The sequence below is a fragment of the Rhodnius prolixus genome, unplaced genomic scaffold (assembly GCF_049639745.1).
Source record: "Rhodnius prolixus isolate KJV_2025 unplaced genomic scaffold, Rpr scaffold_12, whole genome shotgun sequence".
Taxonomy (NCBI): Eukaryota; Metazoa; Arthropoda; class Insecta; order Hemiptera; family Reduviidae; genus Rhodnius; species Rhodnius prolixus.
In genome coordinates, this window is record NW_027411635.1 from 12,282,835 (window position 1) to 12,309,437 (window position 26,603).

At 33.2% G+C, this 26,603-nt stretch overlaps 2 protein-coding genes across 2 annotated transcripts; both read right to left on the bottom strand.

Moving 5' to 3' along the window:
* Positions 1-992: 992 nt before the first annotated feature.
* SsRbeta (signal sequence receptor beta) lies at positions 993-5,295 on the bottom strand. The gene is made up of 5 exons (XM_074143512.1): positions 5,124-5,295; positions 4,786-4,918; positions 3,162-3,392; positions 2,468-2,551; positions 993-1,182 (listed from the first exon to the last, which is right to left on the bottom strand). The coding sequence occupies exons 1-5, from the start codon at positions 5,147-5,149 to the stop codon at positions 1,063-1,065; spliced, it is 594 nt and encodes a 197-aa protein (XP_073999613.1). The 5' UTR covers positions 5,150-5,295; the 3' UTR covers positions 993-1,062.
* A 2,792-nt stretch (positions 5,296-8,087) lies between these two features.
* Positions 8,088-26,557, bottom strand: LOC141461881 (carboxypeptidase D-like). The gene is made up of 24 exons (XM_074143308.1): positions 26,014-26,557; positions 24,698-24,800; positions 24,148-24,283; positions 23,907-24,067; positions 22,670-22,831; positions 22,405-22,552; positions 21,051-21,139; positions 19,927-20,142; positions 18,181-18,372; positions 17,826-17,911; positions 17,490-17,693; positions 15,527-15,766; positions 14,905-15,071; positions 13,970-14,243; positions 13,548-13,897; positions 13,214-13,295; positions 13,048-13,137; positions 12,309-12,417; positions 11,475-11,614; positions 11,254-11,386; positions 10,594-10,710; positions 10,355-10,507; positions 9,598-9,750; positions 8,088-9,530 (listed from the first exon to the last, which is right to left on the bottom strand). The coding sequence occupies exons 1-24, from the start codon at positions 26,419-26,421 to the stop codon at positions 9,406-9,408; spliced, it is 4,038 nt and encodes a 1,345-aa protein (XP_073999409.1). The 5' UTR covers positions 26,422-26,557; the 3' UTR covers positions 8,088-9,405.
* Positions 26,558-26,603: the final 46 nt, after the last annotated feature.

Consider the following 26,603-nt stretch of genomic DNA (forward strand, 5'->3'; position numbering starts at 1 on the left):
GGATTGTCTTAAAAGTTGTAAAATTCCTAGTTTTGTAAAGGTGTTTTTTGCTATTTGAATTTATTCACACTTTCATTAGTATACGATAAATCACATCTAATATAGCATTATATTACAACACCACTCTCTTCAAAAGCACCCTTAGACCGCTGGTTACCTAGGAGTAACTGACCACAATCTCCTAAGGTAATATGTATAAAATAAAGATATATTTCTATGGGAATCCATTGCACTAACCACTATTTTATTTTTAACTTAAGGCCTCAGGCCCCATTTGCGCTGGTAGCTTTTTCAGAGCAATGCCGGTCTCCTGACTAACCAGTATTATTATTACTTATATGTTTATTTGGGCGCAACCAACTATGATGGTTATTGGCCTTTTTTTTATTAAGTTTACGCGCCCGAAGCTTTTTTTCTGCATTATTTATTTGTTGGCGCATCGACTGCCAAGGTCATTAGCGCCCTCCATCACATTTCTCTACTTAAATTATAATTTAACTCTATTTTTACTCTATAAACTCGTAATTCTAACTCTAATTTTACTCTATTAAATTATAATTTGTAAAACGACGCTATTTTGTTTTAATAATTAGCAACCATAAAAAATCTACTTTTGAACAATTTAATATTCTTTCGTGGGTGTAGTTAACTATGAGTTCATTCTTAATTTTCAGGAATTATGGACAACTTTATGTAAATAAAAGTAATTATAAAATAAAAATGTTGAAGTATTAAAGAATCGTGAAAAGTAAAATGTCTCGCAAACTGTTAGGAATCAAATCAAGTTTAAATTTATTTTGTAAACCTTAATGTGGTAGAACTACCTCCTTTTAAACTTTTTCACAGACCATTCTATGAAGAACTCTTCCGTTTGCAGTGTGTAACTCTTACAGAACAAGAGAACTATAAATTGAACATTTGGGAACTTAAACCTTTGATACATCCTGATTACATCGGATTTTTAGAATCTACACAAGAAGAAAAGACATAAATTAAAAAACAACCGTCAGGAAATTTATTTAGAAAAGAGGCAAGATATTCACAGAATATCCAAGTTTTAATTTAATCTTTGTTTTTTTTTTGCTTAGACATAGATTCATATTTAGACTTGCTAGACCACCACAGAAGGAAAGGAATAGCCAGCGAGGGGAATGTCATGACGGCAAATGCTGCCCAATCCAGCTGCAACATACAACAAACATGTTTGTTAAATAATAATAACAATAAAAGCTTAGTTGTTAAGCAATGGACATATGCCACTTTGATAAAAGAATAAAATCGAAAAACTGTACTCTAGTAACTTCGCAAAAGGGTGGAAATTACACTTCCATGAGTAACTGTGCTTTGGTAGCTGTGCTGTTAGTGTCGTGCTCGAAAACCTCATTTTATATAGTTACAAGTTGAAGTAATGGACATTGAATTTTATTATTTTTTTTTTTTTTTATGATTTAGCGTTACAAGGATATTCGGATAAACAGAACGGTTCAGTTGGAGACATTGACTAAATAAATATATTAATCCCTCTCCTATACCTCAGGGAGAATATGTGGCTATGGAGACTATTGTACAACATTGATATTAGCAAAATTAATGACATATATTTATATCTTTTAAAGGGATTAGAAGTTAGAGCTATGAACCGTCTTAATAATTGAATTTGCCATTCTCAAAATTTGAATTGTAATTAACAAAAATATTTACACTATTAAATGTAAAAGATTCTTTTTTTATTTGTTATGGAGTCTAATTATGACTAGATTTTCTGATAAGGAAAGTTGATATTTCAATTTTATTTATAAATTCTGTTTAAGAATTTGGATATTTCTTCGGTTCAATCTTTTATGTTTTTGTTTTTATGTTCTGTAATGTTTATAGTACTCGACACCAACCCTTTGTATAAGATAAATCTTAAAACAAATAAATATATTATTATTATTTAGTTGAACACAGTTTAACTATTTGTATGCCACACTATCTGGCTAATACCGTTTTTAACTGGCATCGAATGAACCAACTGGTTTAGTAAAATCAGTGTTACTTTTCTTTCATTCTTCTTTTACCGCTGTTATCAAAAGTTCCTTTAGGCTCGCATATTATATCAAGAAAATTAGCAATTTATTTGCACTAAAAGCACTGAAGAAACTATTAATAACGAGCGCTACGCTTTTTTTAGCATTTTAAAATAAAACAAAATTAAATTTTAAAGATGGGTTACCAGTTGTTTAACCTTCAATCATTCTTTAGTTCTTTAGAATATTTCCGTCCACTCCTACCCTGCCTCTAGAGAAGATGCAAGGGTACAATAAAGATAGATACAGTCTCTAGCAGCGGAGGAAGAAATATCCCACATTCTTACCACGAGCTAAATTAAATTTTGTTGAAAAGGAGAGGCGTAGGATAGATAGCCATTTTAGTAACTCAAATATCAATATTTTGTTAAAAATAAACAAGAAAAAAAACCACTTACTAAATGAGGAGAAAATTTTTTATCATAATCTCTAAACGCAACGATATATCCTTCTCCAGGTTCGCTGCTGATAGCAACTTGTACCTGGAAAAAATGTCATCATAAGTAAATTTAGTAGCAAATAAAACAATCTAATAAATTCAAATGTACTTCAGCTATGTCGATGGTAATTAAAGCGAATATCAACTTTGAGCTTTCTAAAATATTTAGTTTTTTGAGATTTTAAATCTTTCAAATATAACACACACAAAGAAAATTAACATCAAAAAAGGATAATACATAACCAAGAGTAGTTATGATTGAGACAGAGGGACATTTTCATAACGCATATTTGAATGTAAGCATCCCAACTTCAAACATTTCAGAACCTAGTTTCTTGGCTAAATTTAAAAATAATATTTTAACCTACATAAAACAGAATTTAAGTAATGAAGATAAGAATTATGAATAACTCATGATACATCTCCCTATCATATTTAGCAGTAAATTAGAAAAATTTTATTAACTGTATTTGTTCAATGAAAATTATTCCGTACCGAAAACAATATCCTAATTGACCCAGAAATGGTATATTTTTTATTCATAAAATGTTTATGATACGTCTCTTCGTAAAATTGTATAGGTAAAATTTTGTACTGATATATATAGGTGAAATAAATAAACAAAGCCATTACAAAAATGTCGGTCTACTTACTTGTGTGGATTCATCTGAATTCCTATAGGTAACTTCAGCAGCGCTGAAATTATAAAAACCAACCCTAATTGGGCGTAACACTACTGTGTGTGTAAGGTTGGATACAGGCGGGACTCGAGGTATCTTAACGTTGAGTTGCCCTCCCGCAGGCAGAAACACTTCAGGCTTGAAACTTGAGTCAGTAAGGACGACGTTCACAGCTGCTGAGTTCCCAATGTTATAGATTGTGTACTGGTAAAAGCAAGGATATTAAATATTTTAAAATATTTAGCAAGAGATTCTTGGTTATAATCAGATATTAAGATCTGAAACAATAAATAATATTTAGATGAACCAGGAAAAAACAATTCTTAAAGAAGTCCATTACATTGCCTGCATTTAGTGAGACTAAATGTGCAGATTCCCGCATGTCATCCAATTCCAGTGAGTCTTGCCCCTTGACTACCAAACATCTCTGAATAGACAAGAGGGTTATGTATGTCCCCTTCAATGAGTCGGTTCAATGGGACATTTTTATAAAACTATCACTAAACTATAATAATTTCATAGTACGAGTATATTATATTAGTATAACTCGGGCTAATAACCTCAGCTGTTGATGCGCCAAAAAAAAAAAAAAATATTAGTATGTATGCTATCGCAATAAAACACTATGCAATGTTAAGTGTTTTATGTGAAATCGAAAAGGAAGGTATACGATGTGATTGATCAGCGCTCTCCTCCGCGTTGGTTTCAAAACTTTATGTTAGTGATCTGAATTAAAAAGTAAGGAAAGTTCAAAGTGCATTTGATGAGGGTGCGCAGTAGTCAAATCCAACTTAAGCATTTATGCTCGCTGCTAAATTGGACATGTGTAAAAGACCTTAGGCCTAAACAGTGGTACGCGAAAGGGTGATGCAGAATAATGCCGCATGACCTTTTAATTTATCAGGCTGCTGTGAGTATGGTCGATAATTGTCACTTAAAAATTCGCCTTGCAGGTGCTGACACTGAGGATAACCCAGATCAGATTAAAAAAATATCCGATTAGGAAGGGCCTTTAAGAAAAAGCAGTGCAATTTATGAAATTATGATGGAATAGGTTATCACAAATGCGCCTCGACAGACTCTATAAGGATTTAAACATAAAATTGCCAAAAATTAGATATAATATAATCTAAACGGCTCAGTGTTGCCACGTCTTTGGTAATCATGAATAATTTTCACTCTAGCTAAATATCGCTCTTCCACACATCTCCCCCAAACTGCATAAAAAGTTTAAGAACTTGATGTTTTTTCACAGCTTCTACTGTCAAACTAATCCACCTATTGCCTTTTGTTTTGGCCCGTGATAGACTTTCTTTGTGAGAGAAAATTTAATAACTTTTAACCAAGGACGGGCGTGTTCATCCATCTTTTTGTTTTCTTCCAATTCCAATAACTGACAGTATACACATTATACAACAGTATACCAAGTGTACACATTGCAACTCATCCAACTGCAACTGTATAAATCGATACAACTAATCACATTTTGTAGAATATTGGGAACAGGTTACATTCTATTAAATTAACTGCTGTTTTTGTACTCTACCTTAACAAAAATAAAATAAAATGCCCAGCAAAACAAAAATAAGTCACCTACCTTTACAACAAGATCCATATTTTCTACTATGTATTTGTTTAAGATTTGTTTTGAGATAAGCAACCTCGCTCCCGACTCATTTTCGTCAGCTTCTAAAGTATAAATGTTTGCTAACTGTAACAGTATTGTACATCTGAAAAAAATGAATTTGGCAACTTTATGGAGTTAATGTTGAAGTGGAAAACAATAATAAAAAAATAATCTGAATAACAGTATTATAAAGAAGTGACAATCTTTTTACTGCTTAAGTTTTACTTATTTAAATAATATTAACTAGGCACAAATGAAATTCACAGCAGGGAAATTTCAAATTTAGTAAAGCAAAGTAAAATACTTACAAAAATAGTGCTCTCTTGAAGAACATTTTAAAAGTTCAACTAGTTATGTGGCCAGATACATAGAATACAGAACTCACTGTTGTGATCAAGGCATACACATGCTCAGTACACACGTCACCATTAACACCAATTCTCCACAGTGAACAGGCAATGAACACATGTAAGCAGGTTAAAACGTATTTTCAAACATCATCGATATCAGCCTGAATCGAACATAAGGAAATGATTAAAGTAAATCGAATATAAGATGAAAAATTTCTCGATATATTTACGTAAAATTTGACGTTTTTTTTCATATCAGGTTTATAAAGTTAATTATTATTATTGGCGTGCCTCGAGGCCGCAGCCCTGAGCTGCTGCCTGAGGATTTCATCCCAACCAAAATCCACGCCTACGAGCTACCCCTTCCTGAACGTACAAATCTTAGTATTTTTTTAGTAGTCTCTTTATCCACTTCATTGCCGAAAAACTTCGATCACAAGCAGCTTAACTTACAAGTAATGGTGTCGTGCAACAACCCTTAGGATTTTATAGTTATTTTTGCCAAAAATACAAAGTGCATCTGCACCATTGGCTAGCATTAGCTTGCAAGTTTGCATTACAGCGACAGTTACAATTGGTATTGGCGGAATGTCCTTAGAATATGTTAATATTAGTTATTCTGTTTCGGGGTTAAGCTCGATATTCCATAAGCGGAAGTAGAAAGCCCCTTTTTCAAGAATCATTGCTCTCTTCGGGTAGGTTCGCCTAAATATACGTACTATACGTATTTATACTGACCCATCGGATCTGTAGAGACTGATGATTTGGCCAATTACTTGAGTTTAGAAAAATAACTGGCGAATACGAGCTCATCTCACACAAATTCTTCCACACTCACAAATTTAACTTCTTATGGGCACTTACACTTTTGCACAAACACTGATACATTTGGGAGTCACAATAGATCTTTCAGGTTGCATTGGGTTTGCCTTAAAGTCACTTCCTTCATAATCTAGTCTCTACTAGCTTGAAGTAACAAATGAGACCTTAATACTTCATGAATATTTTGTAAATTTTTGTTAAAGATTTCATTTTTTTAAAAAACCACACACTTTCTCTTTCTTGATAGCATGTAATTGTTACGAACGCACTTTTCACTAAAAGACACTTTAGAGGGAAACCATTTTAAAAATCATCCATCTTTTTTAACAACCAATTTTTAGTTTTAACAACCATGTCAGTGTTTCACACCACATTATTTTATAATAACATATTAAAAGCCCGGCATGTCAACTTCACACCACGCGCCCACTTTTAGGGTTGATTTTATCTTAAGATTTGGAATTTTTTAATTTCCTAGGCGTGAAATTAATTCTCTTGCCTACTTACTCAAAACGCTTTTAGAAAAGTAAAGTAGAACTAGCTAATTACGTCTAGGGTTGGATAAGATGGATAATTGATTTCCCTGGGTTCCGCTCTTAAAAAGTTTTGATGTCCAGTAATTTATTTTAAAAAATATTAGCTTACTTATTTTTAGACGAAAATAATTATCTCTAAAGAGAAATAATTCAGGGAAAATTTCATTTCGAAAACCACGCAAAAAATATTGATATATGACAAGTATTTTCTTGTAATATAATCCTCCAGTACAATGTTTTTTTTTTATTATTAGTGGCTCATTCCTTAATCCAAAAGGAAGTAAGATCATGGCCAATTTCAGTCATTATTTTTAATTTTTCCAAGCTTTTGACCTAGGGCCTAGGACATCTATCTTTAAGCATTTAAAATATTGACAATTATATTTTGTTTACATTATCCTCAATCCTCAATAACGTATCACTATTTTGTCGAAATCATCCAACAAACCTAAGTTCAAAATTTTGTTTAATTTTCATATCTTTCAATGAACAAGAAAGAGAAAAATATAAATTAAGTTGCTTGGGAGCTCCACATAATAGTTTTTCCCAAGATAATTTCGCTGTGGATGTTGGAAAACTTAAATTCAAGTTTGGTTACTTCCAAAAATAAATAGATAAATAAAATAAAAATGAACGCAAGTTAATTTGTTGTTATTTTTTAATTAACAAAACGAAATTCAACAATTTTGAAAATATATTAAAAAATAAAAATAAATAACAGTGAACAAGAATTACTCACTTAGTTTTATGTTACTTGATGTATATTTTTATCAACAGTCTTTGTAGACGAATTGTTCGTATGAATTCGCAGATCTTACATACCTGCTGAGAATGCCCTATTTAAATACATAACCATATATCTTGTAACAATGAATACGAACAGAATTTATTTTTAACAAAGCAGCACTGTTATTTTTCTTTGAAAAAGTTCATGTTTTTCTCTGATTTTATCCGTCGAACACGCAAGTTTTTACTATTGCTGACCGAGTTCGGATGCTGAAAATCCGAAATTGGGCAGCACTAGGAAAAAAAACTAGCGTGTTACATCGGAAAAACCGGAGATATCCAGAACTTCGGCCGTAACATTTTTAACATTTTTTTTAGTTTATACAGATCTTAGACATCTAATAAAGATAACGATTATTAGAAAAATAATTTAGTAAAAAATAGAAACAAATTTGCAGAATATTTTATTATTAAGAACGAAAAATAAGCAAAAACTGCTTCGAAGATAAAGCTGCTATGTTAATTTGATGAACTCGAATAGACAAATTAGTAAATGCATACTTGTGACATTACAACATTGTGTGGTGCTTTATTTTGAATTACGCCTCCTACGACAATCAAATCCCGAACCATTACGACTGCGGTCCCAATTAGTCGCAGTCACCTTTTCTTCTGTCTCTGCACCTATTAAATGAATTGCGTGGGCGTCTTGCCACATGGGGCAATGAAGTACTAAGATGACTTCAGAAGGGAAAGGCGCTCCGGTATGCACATGAAAAATTTAAACAGAATGGTTGAATCCGCAAGGCTGGATAATATCAGTGATTTCATCCGTCCATAGCATGAATGTGTTTTGTAATTCAATAATTTATTATTTACGCTCTTTCATCTATCCAGTCAGAAAATCCCCTCGTGAGTTTCGAACTTCTGTGTAGTTGTTTTTTTGCTGTTACAGTAAAGTAAGTACTGCGGTTAAGTGGGGTGGGTAGAGTGTAGGATTACAAAACAGATACAAAATTTTCGAAGATGTATTTGATTAACCTTCGAATGTGCGCTACAGTTTGCACTAATCAGATTGTGATCGCTTTCAATATGAGCGATGTACACTTCATCGCAGATATATATGGATTATCATGAGTGGGGAGGGGGCTAGAGATTAAAAAACTCGAAGAGATTGGGGTGTTGGGGGCTGATTCAATCCCTCAAAGCAAGATCGTAAAATCTTCGTAAGCTGTTGGCCATATTTTCATTCACTCTACTTCATTTTAAAGTACGTCATATTCCTAGCTATAACATTATTTGTGTAGCATTGACAAACTTGTAAAAGAGCGTAATGCTTGGTGTTCATTCTATGATTTTGCGATTGATTGCGTATCCTCAGGATCCAGTTTTAAAGATTTGTCGTTTAATCAACCCTTATACTTAACTTTTAAAACTGTAAGTTTTTGTTAAGGCTTAAAGATTAGTAATGAGTCGGATAACTTGAAAAATTTCCTCACTTCCCCTGGCTCAGTCTACAGTATTTTTTTTTTATTTGTCTTTAGTACGCGCAGATTAACCAACAGTAGGTTCTTACAACATAATATTTTATATTTTAAAACTGAAATTTGATATCACTATTCAACCCAACTGCAGCTAGTCTCTAATCATTGTTTTCTTTTCCATACAAGTTTTGTATTTTGCTAGTTTTTTTTTAACATGGCTACTAACCTCACAACTAAATCACAAGGTGGTTAGCTCCAATTGTTATCGAAATTATAAACATATTTATCTATGTACTTCAAAATATAAATTTCCACTAAGTCATTCCAAGACTGATGGAATTACAAAAGCGTGTCCTAGATTCGACTACCTGGGTTTTAAGATATTCTCTGATGGAGTAAATTATATCAAGACTCAAGACGTAAAATAATTCAAACACATTTGTTAGGAATCTGAATTCAACCCTTAGAATAAAGAAAAAGAAGAGCCTAAGCAACAAGAAAAAAAATTTGATCACTCTATTGCAATACTTTCTTACAAAATAAAAAATCGAATAGATTTTAAACTAAAAATGCAATATTCTATGAAATGAAATAAATATTTATTCGTGGTAGAATCATGGGAGCGTACTGCATACCAACAAAAAAAGCCATATATTGCCTCTCTTAGATTTATTACTGCTGTAGAATAGCTGCTTGTTTTTGCAGTTTGTGGACATCGATAACCTCTTCATCTGAAAGGCTGCTCTCTTCGTCTATATCGCTCTCGTCGTAGTAAGCTGTTGTTTTTAATCCGTCCTCTGCAAACATAAAAATGTGATAATGAACGCATTATTGATTCAGTTCTAACAAACTAATCAGACGTACCTTGAACTGGTAATTGCATGTGATTTCCTTTACTGTAACTAAAAAATGATGACTTCTCTCGGAGTAGAGCAAAGCCTTTTGTGCTCTTGTTGTCGTTACAGCACAACATACAGCCTAGAAGACCACCTCCTAGGACGAGCATAATCGCCAGAGCTAAAACCATTCGGAGTAAATTAAAGCAAACAAAGTAATAATAGGGTCTGTAGAAAAATTACTCCATTTCCTAACCAAAAAAGTTACATGATGTTAAACTCATCTCACACTACACATGTGTCTATCAGAGTTTGGCACTTTTTGTGTAATTTAATCAGGGGTGAAATTTCGAGTAAAAAAAATAATTATCATTGTTTAAGATAAAATGGCTCATTGCTTATTGACTACAAAAATGAGTATTACTTATTAAACATTAACAATTTTAGGTGAGTAGCATATCTACGTCAGGGAACACATAATAATAAATTGGTGAGAACACTTTCGTGGTTTTCTCTTAATGAAGCACCATAATGGCTTGTAGATTTTCAATAAACTTCTAATTTTTTTAAAAAAGTTACCTGCCACTAACCACTAGAGGGTAGACGTTTGGTCACGATGTAGTTAATTATGATTAAGCACGATTTAAAAAAAGTCACTTTTAAATTCATTAAAATGCAGAACAAAATAGCTCAAAAGTAGCGTACATATTGGACAAGCTACGACGAATAAAATCAATGATAATGAATAATTCTTATTATTTCTGACTTAAAATAGTAGCACTGACAGATCAGAAAGATGAAGCCCATCCGAGGAAGTCCAATCACATCTTGATCTTTCATTATAGTGAATAATACTTGAGTGGGCTCCATGTGTACAACTTTTACCAATTTTGTGGATGGTGCGTAACCTTTGGCCGTAGCAACCATAACAAAATCCCCTGAGAAATAATTAGCATGAATAAGTAAACATGACCGATCATTGAAAAACTCAATTCTAAATTTTTCATGGTTAATAAGTGTTGACCTTCTTGAAGAGGTACCCAAAATGCGCCTTGGTCATTTACTTTTTGTGATATATTAGTTCCTTCAACTAAAATAATTGCATTGTCCACTGGATGGTGATTAAAGTCCACTACATAACCTGCAAACACAAACAAGAGGCTAAATTTTATATTGTATACATACTGTAATATTAACTATTCAGAGTTCACGAATATTTCTATAAAAAAAAAATTATTTCTCCTAGGAATTACGATGGAATCAATCTCAGAGACAGATAGTTATCAATTAACTTCCAGGAATGCATTAATTTAGGATAATTCTAAAATGTAGATGTAGCCTCTAGAAACCAAAGAAGAAATTAATAACCAGCTTTATCGCCTATGATTGGTTTGATGGAATATGGTTGATAAAGTAATAGCTCTGCGAATTGGGTGTTCCTGATCTCGTGATGTTCATTAAAAAAGGGAAGCTCGTTTGCTGTGGTTGAGTCATATCAAAAGGACGCCGGGCAGTATAAGTTTCTAAAAGTGAATGTGAACACGTGAATGTTGAACCTGAACCCAGGATGGAAAAGAGGAGAAAAGCTAGTCGAAGTCAAAAATAATTAATTTGAAGTCAAAAGGGGAGATTACGACACATCAATGTTTCATGCTAACACATAAAGCTCTAAGTAATGCAATACCTGCTATTCCGTTTCCTGCATGCGCTAACGAAGCACCGATAGTTGTCTCCCTCAATATCACCTTCATATCCAAAAGTTGTCCCTCTTCAATAGATACAGGTAACAGCTGTGGTTCGTGATATTTACAGGATATCTGTAATTCAGTAATAAAACAATAATACAGAGCATGAACAAAGCCTATCAATTACAAAAAAATTATTCTAAAAAGAATGTGTACGCACCTTTGCCACATATGAACCAGGAGGGAGCATTATTTTCGCTATAGCTTGATTAGGCGACACGGAATACGTAGTACCATTTACTGACACTACGGCCATCCTTAAAGGAGTGTGTACACTATTCAAAACCGTAAGCCTAATACCTACAATCAATCAAATTTAAATGATAAGTAAACTATCACCGATCACTGCAATAAAGTAGTAAATCTCTTGAAAAAAAAAAAAAAAAATTAAAATAAATAAATAAACCGTTTTTAGGAAAAATTTTAGTACTTCTTCCAACAAATTTAAAATACCAAATTAAAGTTTAATGCAATTATATACGTTTACTCAGGTAGTCAAGTTTACACCAGATTTTTTGAATATTCTAAATTTGATCGCACTATAATTAACCATATTTATTTACCTAGAACACCTTGAAAATAAATATGATAATGGAGGACCATTTATACTAGGAGAAAATGTAGTCGGTAAATGGAGTGGCTTTAAACGAAATCCACTGAGACATAAGTAATAGCACTACCGTAACTGTCTAAAGGGTCAGTATTTTATACAAAATGCGGAAATCTCTATTGTTAAACGTTTTGATATTGTGCTAGAGTTGTTTGCCCATGTGTTCGCTAAATCAAAATATGTAGCTTTCTGCAGACCCTATGTTAGTGAGTGTTCAGACAGTCAGTGTAACTATGGTCCGTGTTGTTAGATTCGGATACTTGCAGGAATGCCAAGATCCCTGGCAGATTAAATTTTACCGAAGTTTTAGTCACTCCTAATTTAATATTGTACAATTAGAATTGTATTAAACAAAGTTATGTAGGTACAGTTTAACTAGATTACCTTGCACAGATGAAGAAATCACCTCCATCAAAGGTCTCAAAAAGTGTCGCCACATTCTTGGGATCTTGTTAGGCTCCACGTAATTGCAACAACTGGTAGGAACGGAAACCTAAACAAAAATCAAATTGCCAATCATAAAGTGGTGACGTGATTGTACTGAAGTAATTGTTTATTTCTAGGCAGCATTTCCCTTTCTAGGTAAAGGAGGAATAACTAACAAACTACTAACTCCAATAACACACGGGTCTCAAACTGGGGACCTTCCAAATCAAGTCCATGCTCGTAACTGCTAATACAAGCTGAGAAGTTTTGCCCTTAATTATATTTTCAATTTGAGATAAAACAACAATCACACACAAGACAATGTTTAAATTTGTTAGAAATACAGAATAATTTTCCATCCTCAATATACAGAGTTCCGATCAGAATAAAAACTGGTATTTAAAAAAGAAAAAATTGTAGTGCGTATGTTTAACAAGACTCGGCATTTTTTATGCCCGTTCACATTAGAAAAAACAGAAGTGAGTTGTTTTAGTTGGAATAGTTCAGATAGACATGTAGGTAACTTCCTTGCAAGGCTTATTACTCTCACTAGGAAACTCACACACGTGCGCGCGCGCGTGAGAGCAAATTTATTATAAAAACAGTTTTTTCGTACTCGAGGACCTAAAACGTATATGTTTTATGAATAAGAAGAAAAATTAAAAATGAAAACTATCAAACCTTAACAAAAAATTACCATTAAAATGTTGTGTCTTGCTGAAATAGTTTCTACCACTCCTTCCTTCAATGCAAATATTGAATTTTTATTATCACCGCATTTGGAAATCTGAAAAATACCTCACTTTATTATTAAAAACAAAACTTTATTACAATTAGGATATTCAGAATTTAGTATTAACCACCTCTGTTGGCTTGTTGGACTCGTACACATGCGTGAACAAATCATATATTAGAGACTGAATAACATTCTTTCCCTTAGAATGCCTGCGAAAATTATATTATTATTATCAACAGTTAACAGAAAAGTTCGACACGAAATAATGACAATGGTTTTTCTCTCCAAATTCTTTTTATTGAAAATGTGATATACTAAAAACATGCGAGTTAGAACGGATAAAATTAGCGATATTCAATGGCCAAACCATTTAAAGGGGATGTTTTTGCTATCTAAAAACTTCCGTTAAAAGGTCTTTCAGTATAAATAAGATACTTGTAAAATATGCTATAAAGTAATACCTGAGATGAAGTCCTCCAGTTTCTACGCTTACAATGAGATCAAAATGTTGTTCATGCAAAAACTGCTCAAACCGTTTGCCGATAGTATTGCCGTTATTGATAATCTCGAGAGCGAGAGGATTGTTACGAACATCGGTAACTTGACAAGGTGCTTCAATGTAAGTATCAACAACTGGCAATAGTGTCACTACTGAACGTTGTAGGAGTGTACGAATGTTGGGGTCACGAAGGTGATGTCCGGCTGAGAGATGTCGGGAGAGCCGCAAAACTAGCTCTCGCCCTGATGGCTCTGAGCCATACAGACCTCCTATGACCAGGATGTGAAACTTGTGCTCTATTCCTAATGAAACCTACACCAAGAAATAATTACAAGAAGAAAAAATATGCTGCAGCTACTAAGTAGCAATTATTATTGCACTAACCTCGTGAGAGATAGCCAGATAATGATAACCATATTTCTCATAATATCTGACAATACTAGGAGAAGCTGCGTCCAAACTTTTTAGTATCTCCGCGATCTGATCGTCATTCAGGTATTGATGTAGTTGCTCTACACTGTCTTTCTGGCTGAAATCGTTTTCTATGGACCATGACTTCAGCCCGTCTCTTTGCAACGTGAAATTTACCCAATAAGCATTTTGCATAGGACCATCCTGTTGATGCGTTAAATCTACGTTCACAGTCTGGCGATCGTATCTGTGGAACCATTCAGTAAAATTACCAGGAACAGTTGCATAAGAATCCAATGATCACATTCTCCTATAGCCACTTTAAAGTTGACAACACCCCTAACCAAGCATTCCGATAAAATAAATTTTCCGGCACGTGTTTCAAATCAAATTGTTGGCCCTACATAAGGTAACGTGAATGTGAGTTGAAGAATACCATTGAGAAAATCTCGACCGAATTAAATAATAATAACAATAATAGTTAAGAGGAGAATTTAAAGTCACTTATCCCCAGAAAACACCCAAAATAAATATTATTGAAAAAAAATTGAAATAAAAGGTATTGACTTACATGTATATTAGTGAGTATGTTAAGTTTAAAGAAAGTAAATGGCAAACATCCGAGTCGAAAAGTTTGGTAAGTCGAGAAAAACTAGTTTTATAGACTTACATCCTACAAACTAGATTTCAAAGTATATCTTATTGAGTGTTCATAAGAACCGAACTTAAAAACCGCAAAAATATTGAAAAATTGCCTCATTAAGATGGCACTTTCCTTTGTCCGATTTTGACCAACACCTTGTCGAGTCAATATCAAACATCAATTTTTAATTTCAAATGTTTCTTTTATGAGTGTTTGAGCTTTTTGAGATTTGTTAAAAAATAAAAAAAATAAATGAAAGCTTTACCCTTCTGCATAAGCGCTGATGACATATTTTCCAGGCGGCAGTAACCTCCAGAAGTCTCCATCCTTATAGGTCTTCACACTCTTCAATATTCCATCGACTTCGACTACTGCATTTTTAATTGGATTACCAGAAGAGCTCCAAACGAACCCTTTAATTCCTCTGTGTACCTGAGAAGTTTAAAGAAAATGTGTAATTTGTGTGTGTGCGTGTTTACAAATATTTACCTTATACACTTATAGTTATCAACGATGTTTATATAGCTGTTTAGGTACTAAGAGGTAGGTTTTAAAATGTACTTGTTTTTGACAAGTCAATGTTGCCAATTGTCAAAAATATTTTTTTTATTTGTTCTCTAATAACTTGATCGTTAGTTAAAACAATATTAAGTAAGTTAAACAACATAAGTATATGCCAACTTTTTGTAAATATGTTTCACCTCCCTGACAGTGACATCCCTAAGGCGAAATCTTGGAAATAATGTAAATACAAAATTATGACTGAAATTGGGAATAACCTTTTTTTCGCTTGGAAAATCTGTAAGTTAGAATTTTAAGAATAGTAATAAGAGTGAGTAATTCATACCAGTTTTTATAATACAAAAAAAATTAATTAGTAGGATTACCTGTTCTAGATAAGTAAGTAAAGCCTCTCGATTATCCTTCCAGTAGATAGGAAGCCGTGAGGCTGGAGGAAACTTGTAACAGCCAAGTTCAAGAGTTAACTCCATACAATTAGCATGAATGTAGTTGTAGTCCTGCATGCCTCCGGGCACGACATACCAGGCAGCTCCGTTTGTTATGCCATCTTTAAATAGATCTGTACTATTTATACACCGAACCGACCTGTGCATATTTGGATGGGCCTGGAAATTAAAAGACACTGTAAATAAGAGATAATATACTATTTAGTTAAATCCTTACAGTCGAATATGGTTAATAAACAAACAGTTTGTTCGAAAAAAGATTCACCATTCCAATCAGTATTATTAACTGCAGTAGTTAGAATTACAACTTATACGTTTAATACTGAGGACAAAAACGTACTGAGTGTTGGGTTCAGTAGATTAAAAAAATAAATATTTAAAGAAAAAAAAATCGGTAATTAATTAATATAATTTCAAAATAGATAAATAATTAAATAAAACGTTCAGAATGTCATTTTTGGAAGTTTATTTCTATTTAGATAAAATTAATAGGCTAATAAATAAATATTTTCTAAATAAAATTACACATAAACACTTAAAATGTGCGAAGTCCAGGGCAATTTCCCCGCTCACCCATACTGAGCAAAACAATAACTACTAAAACTTATTACTTGACTTACCTGAACCAAAGTACCGAAGGATCACGTCAGTGAGTGCTATTGAAATAGTAAGTGATTAAAACAATTAGTACTTCCAATTAATTTGTTCATAAAATACTAAGTCATACAGAGAGTAAACTTCTTCGTTTTAAACAGCTACTTCACTATTGTTTCATTCAACAAGCTGCCACTGCGCAAAGGAATATGGTTTATTCAAAGAATTCCTAATTTCGGAGTTGGCTAAAACGACTCTGGATTTACATCAAATGCTAAGCGATACAGAGTAATTTGCATCAATTGTGAAAACTTTTTTACAAGTGAGTTGATCAGCTTAAAACTGGCCGAACAAGTGAGTCAGATTTATTGTTTCTGCAATATCGAGAAAAACAATAGACATTAAACAATTTGTATACAGTAGTCACAAGCGAAAAGGGCACTACTAAAAAAACTTGAATATTCAACTAAAACTTAAATACTTAATTACGTTTTATTCTGTGCCATCAATAAATCTTTCGCGAGGTGGCACACATTACCTAGATAGCTGGTCGCTGAATGTAGAGAAAATCTAGAATGAGATTTGATATAATAAAATGTGAAGGAGTCTTAGAACTGACAAATGAAAGGTTATGATTTGACATAACACTGATGCAATGAAAGAAGCCATTCCAGATGACAGTAACAGAGTGACAGAAAGAGCTAGTTTGCTAAAGCACGAATATTATTAATACATCCAAGAGTAAGGAAATATATTTTGAGAGAAATGGGGAACTACCACTTCACATTATATAGAATTGAGAAGCACTTCAGACTGCCACTTCAAAAATGTATGACCTGATATTAATTCAGATTCTTTTAGTGCAGCACATAATTTTTTTTTTAACTTTATTTATTTTCACAACTGCCAGTACATTTCTGCAACAAGTGAAGCTGATACATCATGATACATAGTATAAATATGAGTTGCATGAGGGGAGTATTCCCCCAATTGTAAAACTCCTAAAGAACATTTCACTATTGTGCATTAGTTCATACTTCATTAAGATCATGGGCCACCGGGACTTCAACCTTTTTGGAGATTCCCTGGTAATGCAGTAAGTTCGGAAACTAGAGGTTAGGATGTGAGGAAATTGAAACGTGGAATTTACCGTAACGGGATCTTTCAACTTCAAAAACACAGGGAACAGCACATTCAAACGTAACAATCTCTCTACTACCTTGAATGACCTTATCAACACTATTTAAACACAACAGAGGCACCCACAACTGAATAAACTTAAACTTACGTGAGAATATGTTCTTGCCAAAAGAAGAAACATAGCCGAATCTGGTGAAATATTTTCTTTTTGGGGTGACCAGTGAGGGGGTACATTATCGTAGGGATAGTTAGCCACTAGTGCTCCTCCGTGTAAATTTGCTGAAAGCACGAAAGGGTATTGCTCTAACCAGTTCATTATTGCCTCGGTCTCCGGCTGCTGTATTCGATTGTCCTGCAAACAAAATAGAATTCGGATGAAAATTAAACTTTCCAACTTGCTAAAAGTATACAAAAGAAACCATTGATACTAAAGTGTGGGTAAAACCCAACGCGAGCAACTTTTATACAATCATTTAAAACCTACCTTGCTCACTCCGTATTGGTCAGGGAAATTTCTATTCAAATCAATATTATTTGCATTATTTCTTCCATCTAATCCATTATAATCGCCTGTAATATCGATTTTAAAAAAATTACTGATTTGAACTGCACTCTACAAATTATTAGGACGATTAGAAAGTAATGTGCAATTTTCTTAATTCTTTATTAAAATATTTTTAGACGTACTCACAATGCTAGTGTGTCTGTACAAGTATTACATGTAATATGAAGAGAAAAATCCACCAAAGTACAATCATTCCCTAGTTACAGAACGGGAACTATTTGACATTGCTTTCTGATCAACCTTGCATCTACTTAACTTATACGAAACAAAATACCTTCATGTGACACCTCGTATCCATCTGGATTTAGAGATGGTAACAGATGTGTTCTCATCGACTTGACGATATGTGTAACTCTTTCATCAGATCCGTAGTTTTCGCAGAGGTATCTTGCAAGAATCAGCAACATCTCCCTTCCCACAACTTCATTTCCATGCATATTGGCAACATATTTTACCTCTGGTTTGCCTAGAATTTTATTGATCTTGTAAGATTTAACTAGCACCTTAGAAACTGGAGTGACATACGCCATTTTTAAACTTCTATTATTAGGAAGTAAAAAAAGCTTTGAATTAATGATTTAATGAACAGAGTTCTCGGAATTAAAAAAAAATAATCAAATTGAATATAGAAATACGACGAGTTGGCATCTACTCATATACAATGCGCACCCTGTTTAGTTTGAATAATATCTCTCCTTCCTTAATCGAAAAAGGAGTACACGGTAATGAAAACACGAGTTGATAACATATGGCATCGGTGCACCTTAACAATAATAATAATAATAATAATAATAATAATAATAATAATAATAATAATAATAATAATAATAATAATAATAATTGTTTTTCTATGTAAAGCAGCGAAAAAATGACTATCTGTGTTGAATTATTAGTTATTTTGGCCAGTTTCAAAATTGTGCATCTAATAATACTATAAATTACTTGTTACGAAAACCCAAGAATCTCAATACCATCGACTTACAAACTGGTTTCAAATGACGCGGATTGGGTAAATGACTGATAAAAAAAAATGATTTCAGTTTACTCTTTGAAGGGTGTGGTGGTTTAAGGTCTTGGAGTTCCAGAAAACAGAACCGGGTAACCTCGTTCAGTACTGAGTCCGAATACTTAGCATTAGTTGAGCACTTACTTTGTGAAATGTTATTTATTAGAAAAATTTTCTGTGAAGTAGGTGTAAAATTTCCAGAGCCAACAATAATATTTGAAGGCATTAAATATATAATTGAATCTAAATTGCTTAACCAGTAAACAGTGTAAGCATATTTCGATCAAGTACGATTTTATAAATAATGAAATTGTTAGCGTCAACCTAGTATGCAATAAACAGACACAAATACCAATTAGCAGACATTCTTACCAAGTCACTGTATTATTAGATCAATTATTAAAAAGTTTGAACATACAGAAAAGTGCTGCTTAGACTGTAGTCATTTTTATTTGAGATTTTGAAAGGTACTAGTAGAAGGCGTCAAGATTGAAGAGGGGTGTTGACATCATAAGGTTTTATGTGCGTCTTAATAATAGATAATCATAATTATTTTTTTATAGAAGGCTAACAAAAAAAAAAATGCCTTGCCTGTTTTAAATTATTAAAAATATAAGATACTTGTATTGTTAAAAAGTTTTTTTTTATTAATAAATTTTTGGCATTTTCACATGTCCTCAGTAACCTTGATTTGCATTTTGAGCTTGTCCTGAGAGACAAGGGTGAGCTAGTGTCTACAACTACCACCCTCAGATTACTTACCACCTCTTTTGTCCCATGGCTCCCTTTACATAGTAAAGTATAAAAACACTAAGAAGATGAAAACGGGCGTTGGGATTTTGGCCCACTAATAAATTAGAGCTAAAGCCTACAGGTGAGGAAACAATCCTTTTTTAATTTGATGGTCAACAACTTTATACTTTTGGTACACTAGTATATCAAATGAATTTCGCAATTAAAAAAAAAAAAGAAAAAATAGTTAATAACTTATTGTTGTGAATAATTAAAACGAACCTGGTATGTGAACACCAGGTTTTTCTGCAATCTCCAAAACGAACAGATCCCTGCCCCGTACTGATTTTCCAATTGTGTATAACCTGGTGATGTTTGGATATTCTTTAGAAATGTCTTGTAATTCCTTCGTCATCTGGACATAATTGTGATGCCTGAATTTGACTACGTGGTGAAACCCATATTCATTTTTTATATCTTCTTCCAACACTGGTTCAACTACAACAGGGCACAGTGATACTGGAGAAGATGGGTAAAAACAGATTTCAGAATTATTCTATAAAACCATGTTGAAAATAACAACGAACTTAAAGATTATACGAGGTTCATTCAAACATAAATGTATGGATGTAGGAACAAATCTATAGTGATGGGAATACAAGTGAGAGTGGTGAGTAGCTTGAAGGACTTACTTGGATAAGTGCGAAGAGGAGCGACCTGTGACGTTTCTATATTGCGCAATATTCGAACAGACACCACTGTCCTTTGTGCAACAAATATGATCTGACTTGCCAATGAAGATATCATTCATACGAATAATTTCTAGACTTCGGAAACGGTGTATGAATACTGTTAAAAACAGAAGTTTTGTCTCGACCAAACATTTTTAAGTCACTAACGTCTGCCCGGTTTACCATCACTGATGACAATATTTGGGTAGTTTACAAACTGTAACCAATGGTGGTTGATTACAAGACCGTAAATAAAGCGAACTGCTCGGGTTGTTGGTTGAAGGGAGGGCAGCTTATCGAAAAAAAAACGAAGCCGCCAACTCATTTGTTTAAGCATTATGCTTTTCCATGACAAGCACGGAAGCAAACAGCAGCTTAAACTCGCATTAAGCCCGCTTAATTTAGTGAAAATCTCTGGAACACTCTCCTTACAGTCCTGACTCAACCCTCTTGTGTTAATTGGTTGGTTCACTTATGGAAGCGTAGGGGGTGAAAAAAATTAGCGATGATACTGCGTTGGAACGGTTTGTTGGTTGTTTTAATTTTTTTTAGAAGATGTTACGAAAGAATAAGTAAAACAATTCCGTTAATGTTTGAATGATCCTCGCATATTGTAACATACAAGCCATTTTATTTAAATTCTGTAGTAACTCTAAATTTTACTTGTGAATCTACCTTTAACTTTGTCTGCCTTAGCCAAGGTGAAATTCAGCACGGACGTTTGGCCATCTTTCACGAGTAGCTGCTTGGTCTGTGATAAAAACCTAAAAATAAAGCTTCTTTCTGTTACGAGATTTTGCTGTTTCTGATTCCCCCCCCCAAAAAAAATTCACACTTTTATCAACTAATGCAACACTAGTTCATGCAAACATAATATTCGTTAGAAAAGTCAAACTAAACTGCTCTAAAATTAAATTACATAGTTTTGTGGGCACATTACAAAAATATCGCTTGAATGGATACCCACTAGTTGTTGGTAGCTTTCAGTTAAACAGTTTTATTCGTTTAGGGTGGGGTTTGCAGTCCTATTTATAAGCTTTATTTGTGTAAAGCTTGTTGTTTGTACCTTAATAAAATGCTTATTTTTCCTTTTTTAATATTCCAACTCTTAATTTCTCTAAAGACATCAGTTATTGTCAATTGTATATAACAGGAGACATTTTTTGGCTACAGTCAAAACACAGGAGATGAGAAAAGTGTCTACTATCTCCTCTTCTGTACAATGCAAGGTTACATTGGGCTTGATTACTGATCATCCATTGGAAGGTCTACAATATCTTTTCTAATAAACAAAACTTTAGATAATATTTTAGTTTAGTTTAATACTGCTGTTTGACTAATCGTTTCTGGGCAACATATTGCAATATCGAAAAATTTTTATTTTAGAAGCGTTCAAAAGTGTTTATGAAAATAATTAATATGATATTTAATTTTATTTCTCTCTGGATTCCCACGCGGAGATCCCAGGTTCTAATCCAGCTACCGACCCTTAGATTTGCTATTCCTAGGATCTTACCACAGTTCTGTGTTCAGTGATAAGTGCTTGACTCTAAAAAATAGGTTTCTTAATTGTGAATCTAGAACACTGTAAATTTTTTTTTTTTTAAATAGAAAAAATTATTTGCGATATCAATTGTGTCAGACAAGGAGAAAGTCTCCATTAATTCAAGGTCAAAAGTAGCTATACTCGCTTCAGCAATAAATAAATTTAAAGAGCAATCAGAGCTAATTAAATATGGAAGATGGTGATTTAATAAAGGTACAAATTATAAAAGTATAAAAACAAAATCAGGTCACGTTGTTTATTTACCAATATAGGGTCTAATGCCCTTTCAGATCTTCTGGCCGTCCCCCCGCAAACGATTTCATATACTCTTGAACTCATACTTCAAAATTCTTTTCAATTTTTTTTCATACTTTTTGCTCACTATAGCTCTCGTGATTGTATTAATTTTAGATCCCCTGGGTACGAAGAAGTGTTTTTCAAAAGGTATTAGAATTGGCTTTTTTAAAAGAAGGGTTAACGTACCCAGGTGCATGTACTTTAATAGTATAGGCTCCCGGAAGAAGCAGTCGCCAGTATTCTCCTAACTTGTTTGTCGTAATGTTATGATTCACACCTTGTACCTGGATAATACTTCCAGCAATTCGATCGCCAGTAACCGATGAGACGACCCCTGTTAATGAAAGAGTTACATTTAACAAAAATTAACAAACATAGTTAACAAAATAAATTTCAAAAAAGCAAAGAACCAAGAGCAACAATTAATTAGTCCATAATAAAGAGTACACACCTTTAACTCCCCAGTGTGAAGATTCAACGTATTTAAGTATGCTTTCAATATTATTTTCCCATTCTCCGGATAAAGTTTCCCTCAACGGATACTTGCAACAACTCAACTCAAAAGTTACTTCGAAGCAGTTTGAGTAAAGGTAATTAAAATCTTGCATTCCACCTGTATCGAATACATAATTAAAATATAAAAATTACATGAATTACTTATAATAGAAAAAAATAAGCGTTATGGTGCCACTTTGACGCAGTAAACATCTGGGTTATGTTCACTGTTTAATCTGATTTTTTCTATAGGCAACTTCATTTATTTCGTTAAAATTGGAAATCTTATAAATTAAGGTGTGATGTTAGTACGATGTGATCTTTTCACTTCTCTTTTATTCAAGCTTCAAAGGTTATATTTTTTTGTTTTTTTATTACTGTAAACATTTGTGAAATTTAAGTCGTTAAGCGTCACTGAAGCCGAGCGGTTAGAGGCGAGGCCCGCGTAGCTAATATGTATAGAGGTACTGCGTTCGATTACCGGTCTAGGCATTGGATTTTATTTAATGGTTATTAAAAGAATTTATTGTAAAGAATGATTGCTGGTCGCCTCCGTCCCCAATACCTAATTTGGTAGCTTGACGTAAAGCCTGCCTGAAAAAAATAGGCGTTACTTTACTTCAGTCGTTATAAGTAAGCTTAATTGAAGCGTACACTCGAAATTACGTACTGGTTTATGTGAGTGGGGTCTATTTCAAGGTCACCCTGCATACGTTTATGGTTTCGAAGGAAGTTTCCATCATGAATTTATTTTAGCTAATAAAATAATTAACTATCCTTAGTTGGTACAGCTATAAAGTGAGTATGCAATTTCGGCTTAGAAATGACATTGACAAATTGACAAAAATTGAGCCAGCTGAAAATTCAATAATTTGATAGAATTGAGCAGTTACCTCAATTTCATACAGCCTATTTGATTAACGACTCACTTCCTTCGGTGCCGGTGATTCCACACAATTTAAAGGAAGTTACATCTGCAATTAGAAAATTCTTAGCTACTGAGCCTAAGGAATGGTTTGGCAAAGAATCAAACAGCTCGCTAAAAAATTGGTAACAACTGCAGAACGAGAGGGGCTGAATTTTTATTATTAGCATTTTTATTTCATAAAACGCCATTTTTTAATTTAGTTATTTTTACTGCCCCATTAGTACATTAATTAATTACATATTCAAACAGATAACGTAAAAACTACCTTTCACTGTGTACCAGTTGTTACCATTTGTAATGCCATTACGGAAGTTGTCGTCAGGGCAGTTATTGCCTAAGGGCATAGTCAGATGTGCTTGCGAGTACGTGGCTGCAAGCTGGACGAAAACATCATCATCTGGACTTTTACTGTATTCATTCCCCTTACTATAAAACAATGCAGTCCTCATCATTTTCACTTATATTTATATCAGTTAGAAAAAGCAAAAATTGGAATTAATGATTACCCCGAATCATATGGATAACTCGCTACAACTGAACCACCATGAAAACTGGCGGAGAGTACGAAGTCACTCATGGATATCCATCTCATAATCACTTGTGTCTCCTTCTGTCTTCCTATCAGCAAATCCTCTATGTTATCTAAAAGCAACAACAAAATTAATTTAATTTAAAAAAAAAATTGTTTTTCAGAATTTATTTGCACAACGGAGAGATTAATTGAATTTTTTTTTTTGATTTAACGCCTTTAAAGATAATTTGACCAGTCATTTCTTCAAAACTTTTGCGTACTTACAATGACCTCGCCTAAAAATATATTGACACACTAACATACATTCATTTTTTGTCAATTTTGATGTACAAGATATCAGATTCTAACATGATAAAATCGCTAAACTCTAATGATTATATAGTAAATGCAGCAATATATATATATTATTATATATATAATGACATTAAAATAATATTGAGGCTTAAGGCTTTTGCAACTGATATCAAAAAACGCAAACACTATTATATAATTACTATATAGGAACAATAATAGCCATTACGTACCTTTTCTTCCTTCTTCGAGCCTTTCAGGGAAATCTCGATTAAGATCCACGCCATTAGCGTTAGTTCGGCCGACGAAATTTTTCAAAGATTCACAATGGCCCTCCTATTTTAAGAAATATATAAAAACTAAAATTATAAAATAAATGTTTTTCCCTAGAAAAACTTATTTATAAGTATTATAAGTCTCTCCAATGTTTCTGAAAAAGTCAAATAACAATTCGAATTCACTGAAACCTGTATTAATCTCATTTTGAAGATGACCAATAAGAAGGGAGAAATACAACTACGACATCTAGGAGTCCAACAAACACGGAATGAGGAATGTTATACAGCCTCATCTTACCTCAATTCTCCTGCGGTTAAGAAGTTGGCAAAGGGAGCCATCCTCCAAACAAGAAGGATGATCGTGGGGTAGTAGGGTGTATTGGCTCCAGGGAGTAGTTATCCTGGCTGTCGGGTCCTCTCTCTTACAAGAGCTTTTTTAGAGAGCCAGGATCCCTTAATTTGGGGCCGCCATTAGCAGAACAACTATAGAGTGGTTGGAAAGAGATGGGAGACATCAAGATGTGGAGACATCCCTAACTGCCGGACCCCTACTCTTCCAGAGACCCGAACCCTAATGAGGGATTGCAAAATGCCGCCCAAGAGTAACTATCTAAGAATGATAAGCACATGCCTCAGAAATGAAAGATAAAAAAAACGATGGCACATTTAGAACACACATTTTAAAAAGAAGCTCAAAAGGTTCTACTGAACAATATTTTATATAAGAAATTTTTTATCATTTTAAATTTATTTATAATTATTGTAATTAGTTATTTCACAGCTGTTTGTTTTTTGACGTCCGTGCACTAACAAATGTTTATAAGAATAATCAGTTATTTGCTAAATATTGGGGCCTCAAGAGACTCTAAGTCAGAGTGATGCCTCCATTTGACCAAGTCTTAACGAAATCTAATGTACATAAAAGGACACTATCAAAGATTTTATAAAACGGGTGATTAATTATTTGAGAAAGTTAGATTGGGAACGGTAAGCTGGTGGAAAAATCATAGAAGGAACTTTGACATCGTGAGGTGCAAGAGGATACGACCAAGGAGGAGAAGCAGAACAAACTATTGGCTCTATCCTCTTTAAAACAATAAAGCAAAAACCAAAACTAAAATTAAAGTTTGGAATATAAACAAAATAGTAAATACAGGTAAAAATAAAAAGAGACGTTTCGGGAATGTAATTACGTGAACTATATCTCAAATCACCAATATTTTCCAATGCTTTTGTATCCAAGAGAATTTATCCCAAAAAATAAAACGAACCTGTGAAGCAGAAAATCCATCTGGATTCAGTGAAGGTACTATAAAAATCCTCGTACTGTGTAATAGTTTTGTAATTCTATTATCAGATCCATAATTGTTCACTAAATGCCTTGTCAAATTCGCTAACAATTCCCTACCAACTGTTTCATCTCCATGAAGATTTGCAACCAATTTAACCGAAGGCTTCAAATCTTGAGGTCCTGTAATATTTTCTGTCAATTGTATTCCCCAAATGGAAAGCCCACTTGTAGATTTGCCAACTTCAAAAACACTGGCCAAATTTGGGTAACTTTTAGAAACATATTTTAAACAATCACCAAGAACATCATTAGGTAGATAACTATCCCAACATTCTTCACCATAACAAAAATTCAAAGAATACAATAAAACTATAAGAAGTTTAAACATATTAGGTTAGAAAGAAAAAAAATTAAATCTTGCATAAACTAAACATAACAACAATTAAAAATTAACTTATAAACAATTTGATCAGATAACAAAAACAAAAATAACAGCCATTACTACCTCCCTTTGAGCCTGACATCACCGCAGGATAACATCGTACCAACCTAATTATAAATATAATAGAG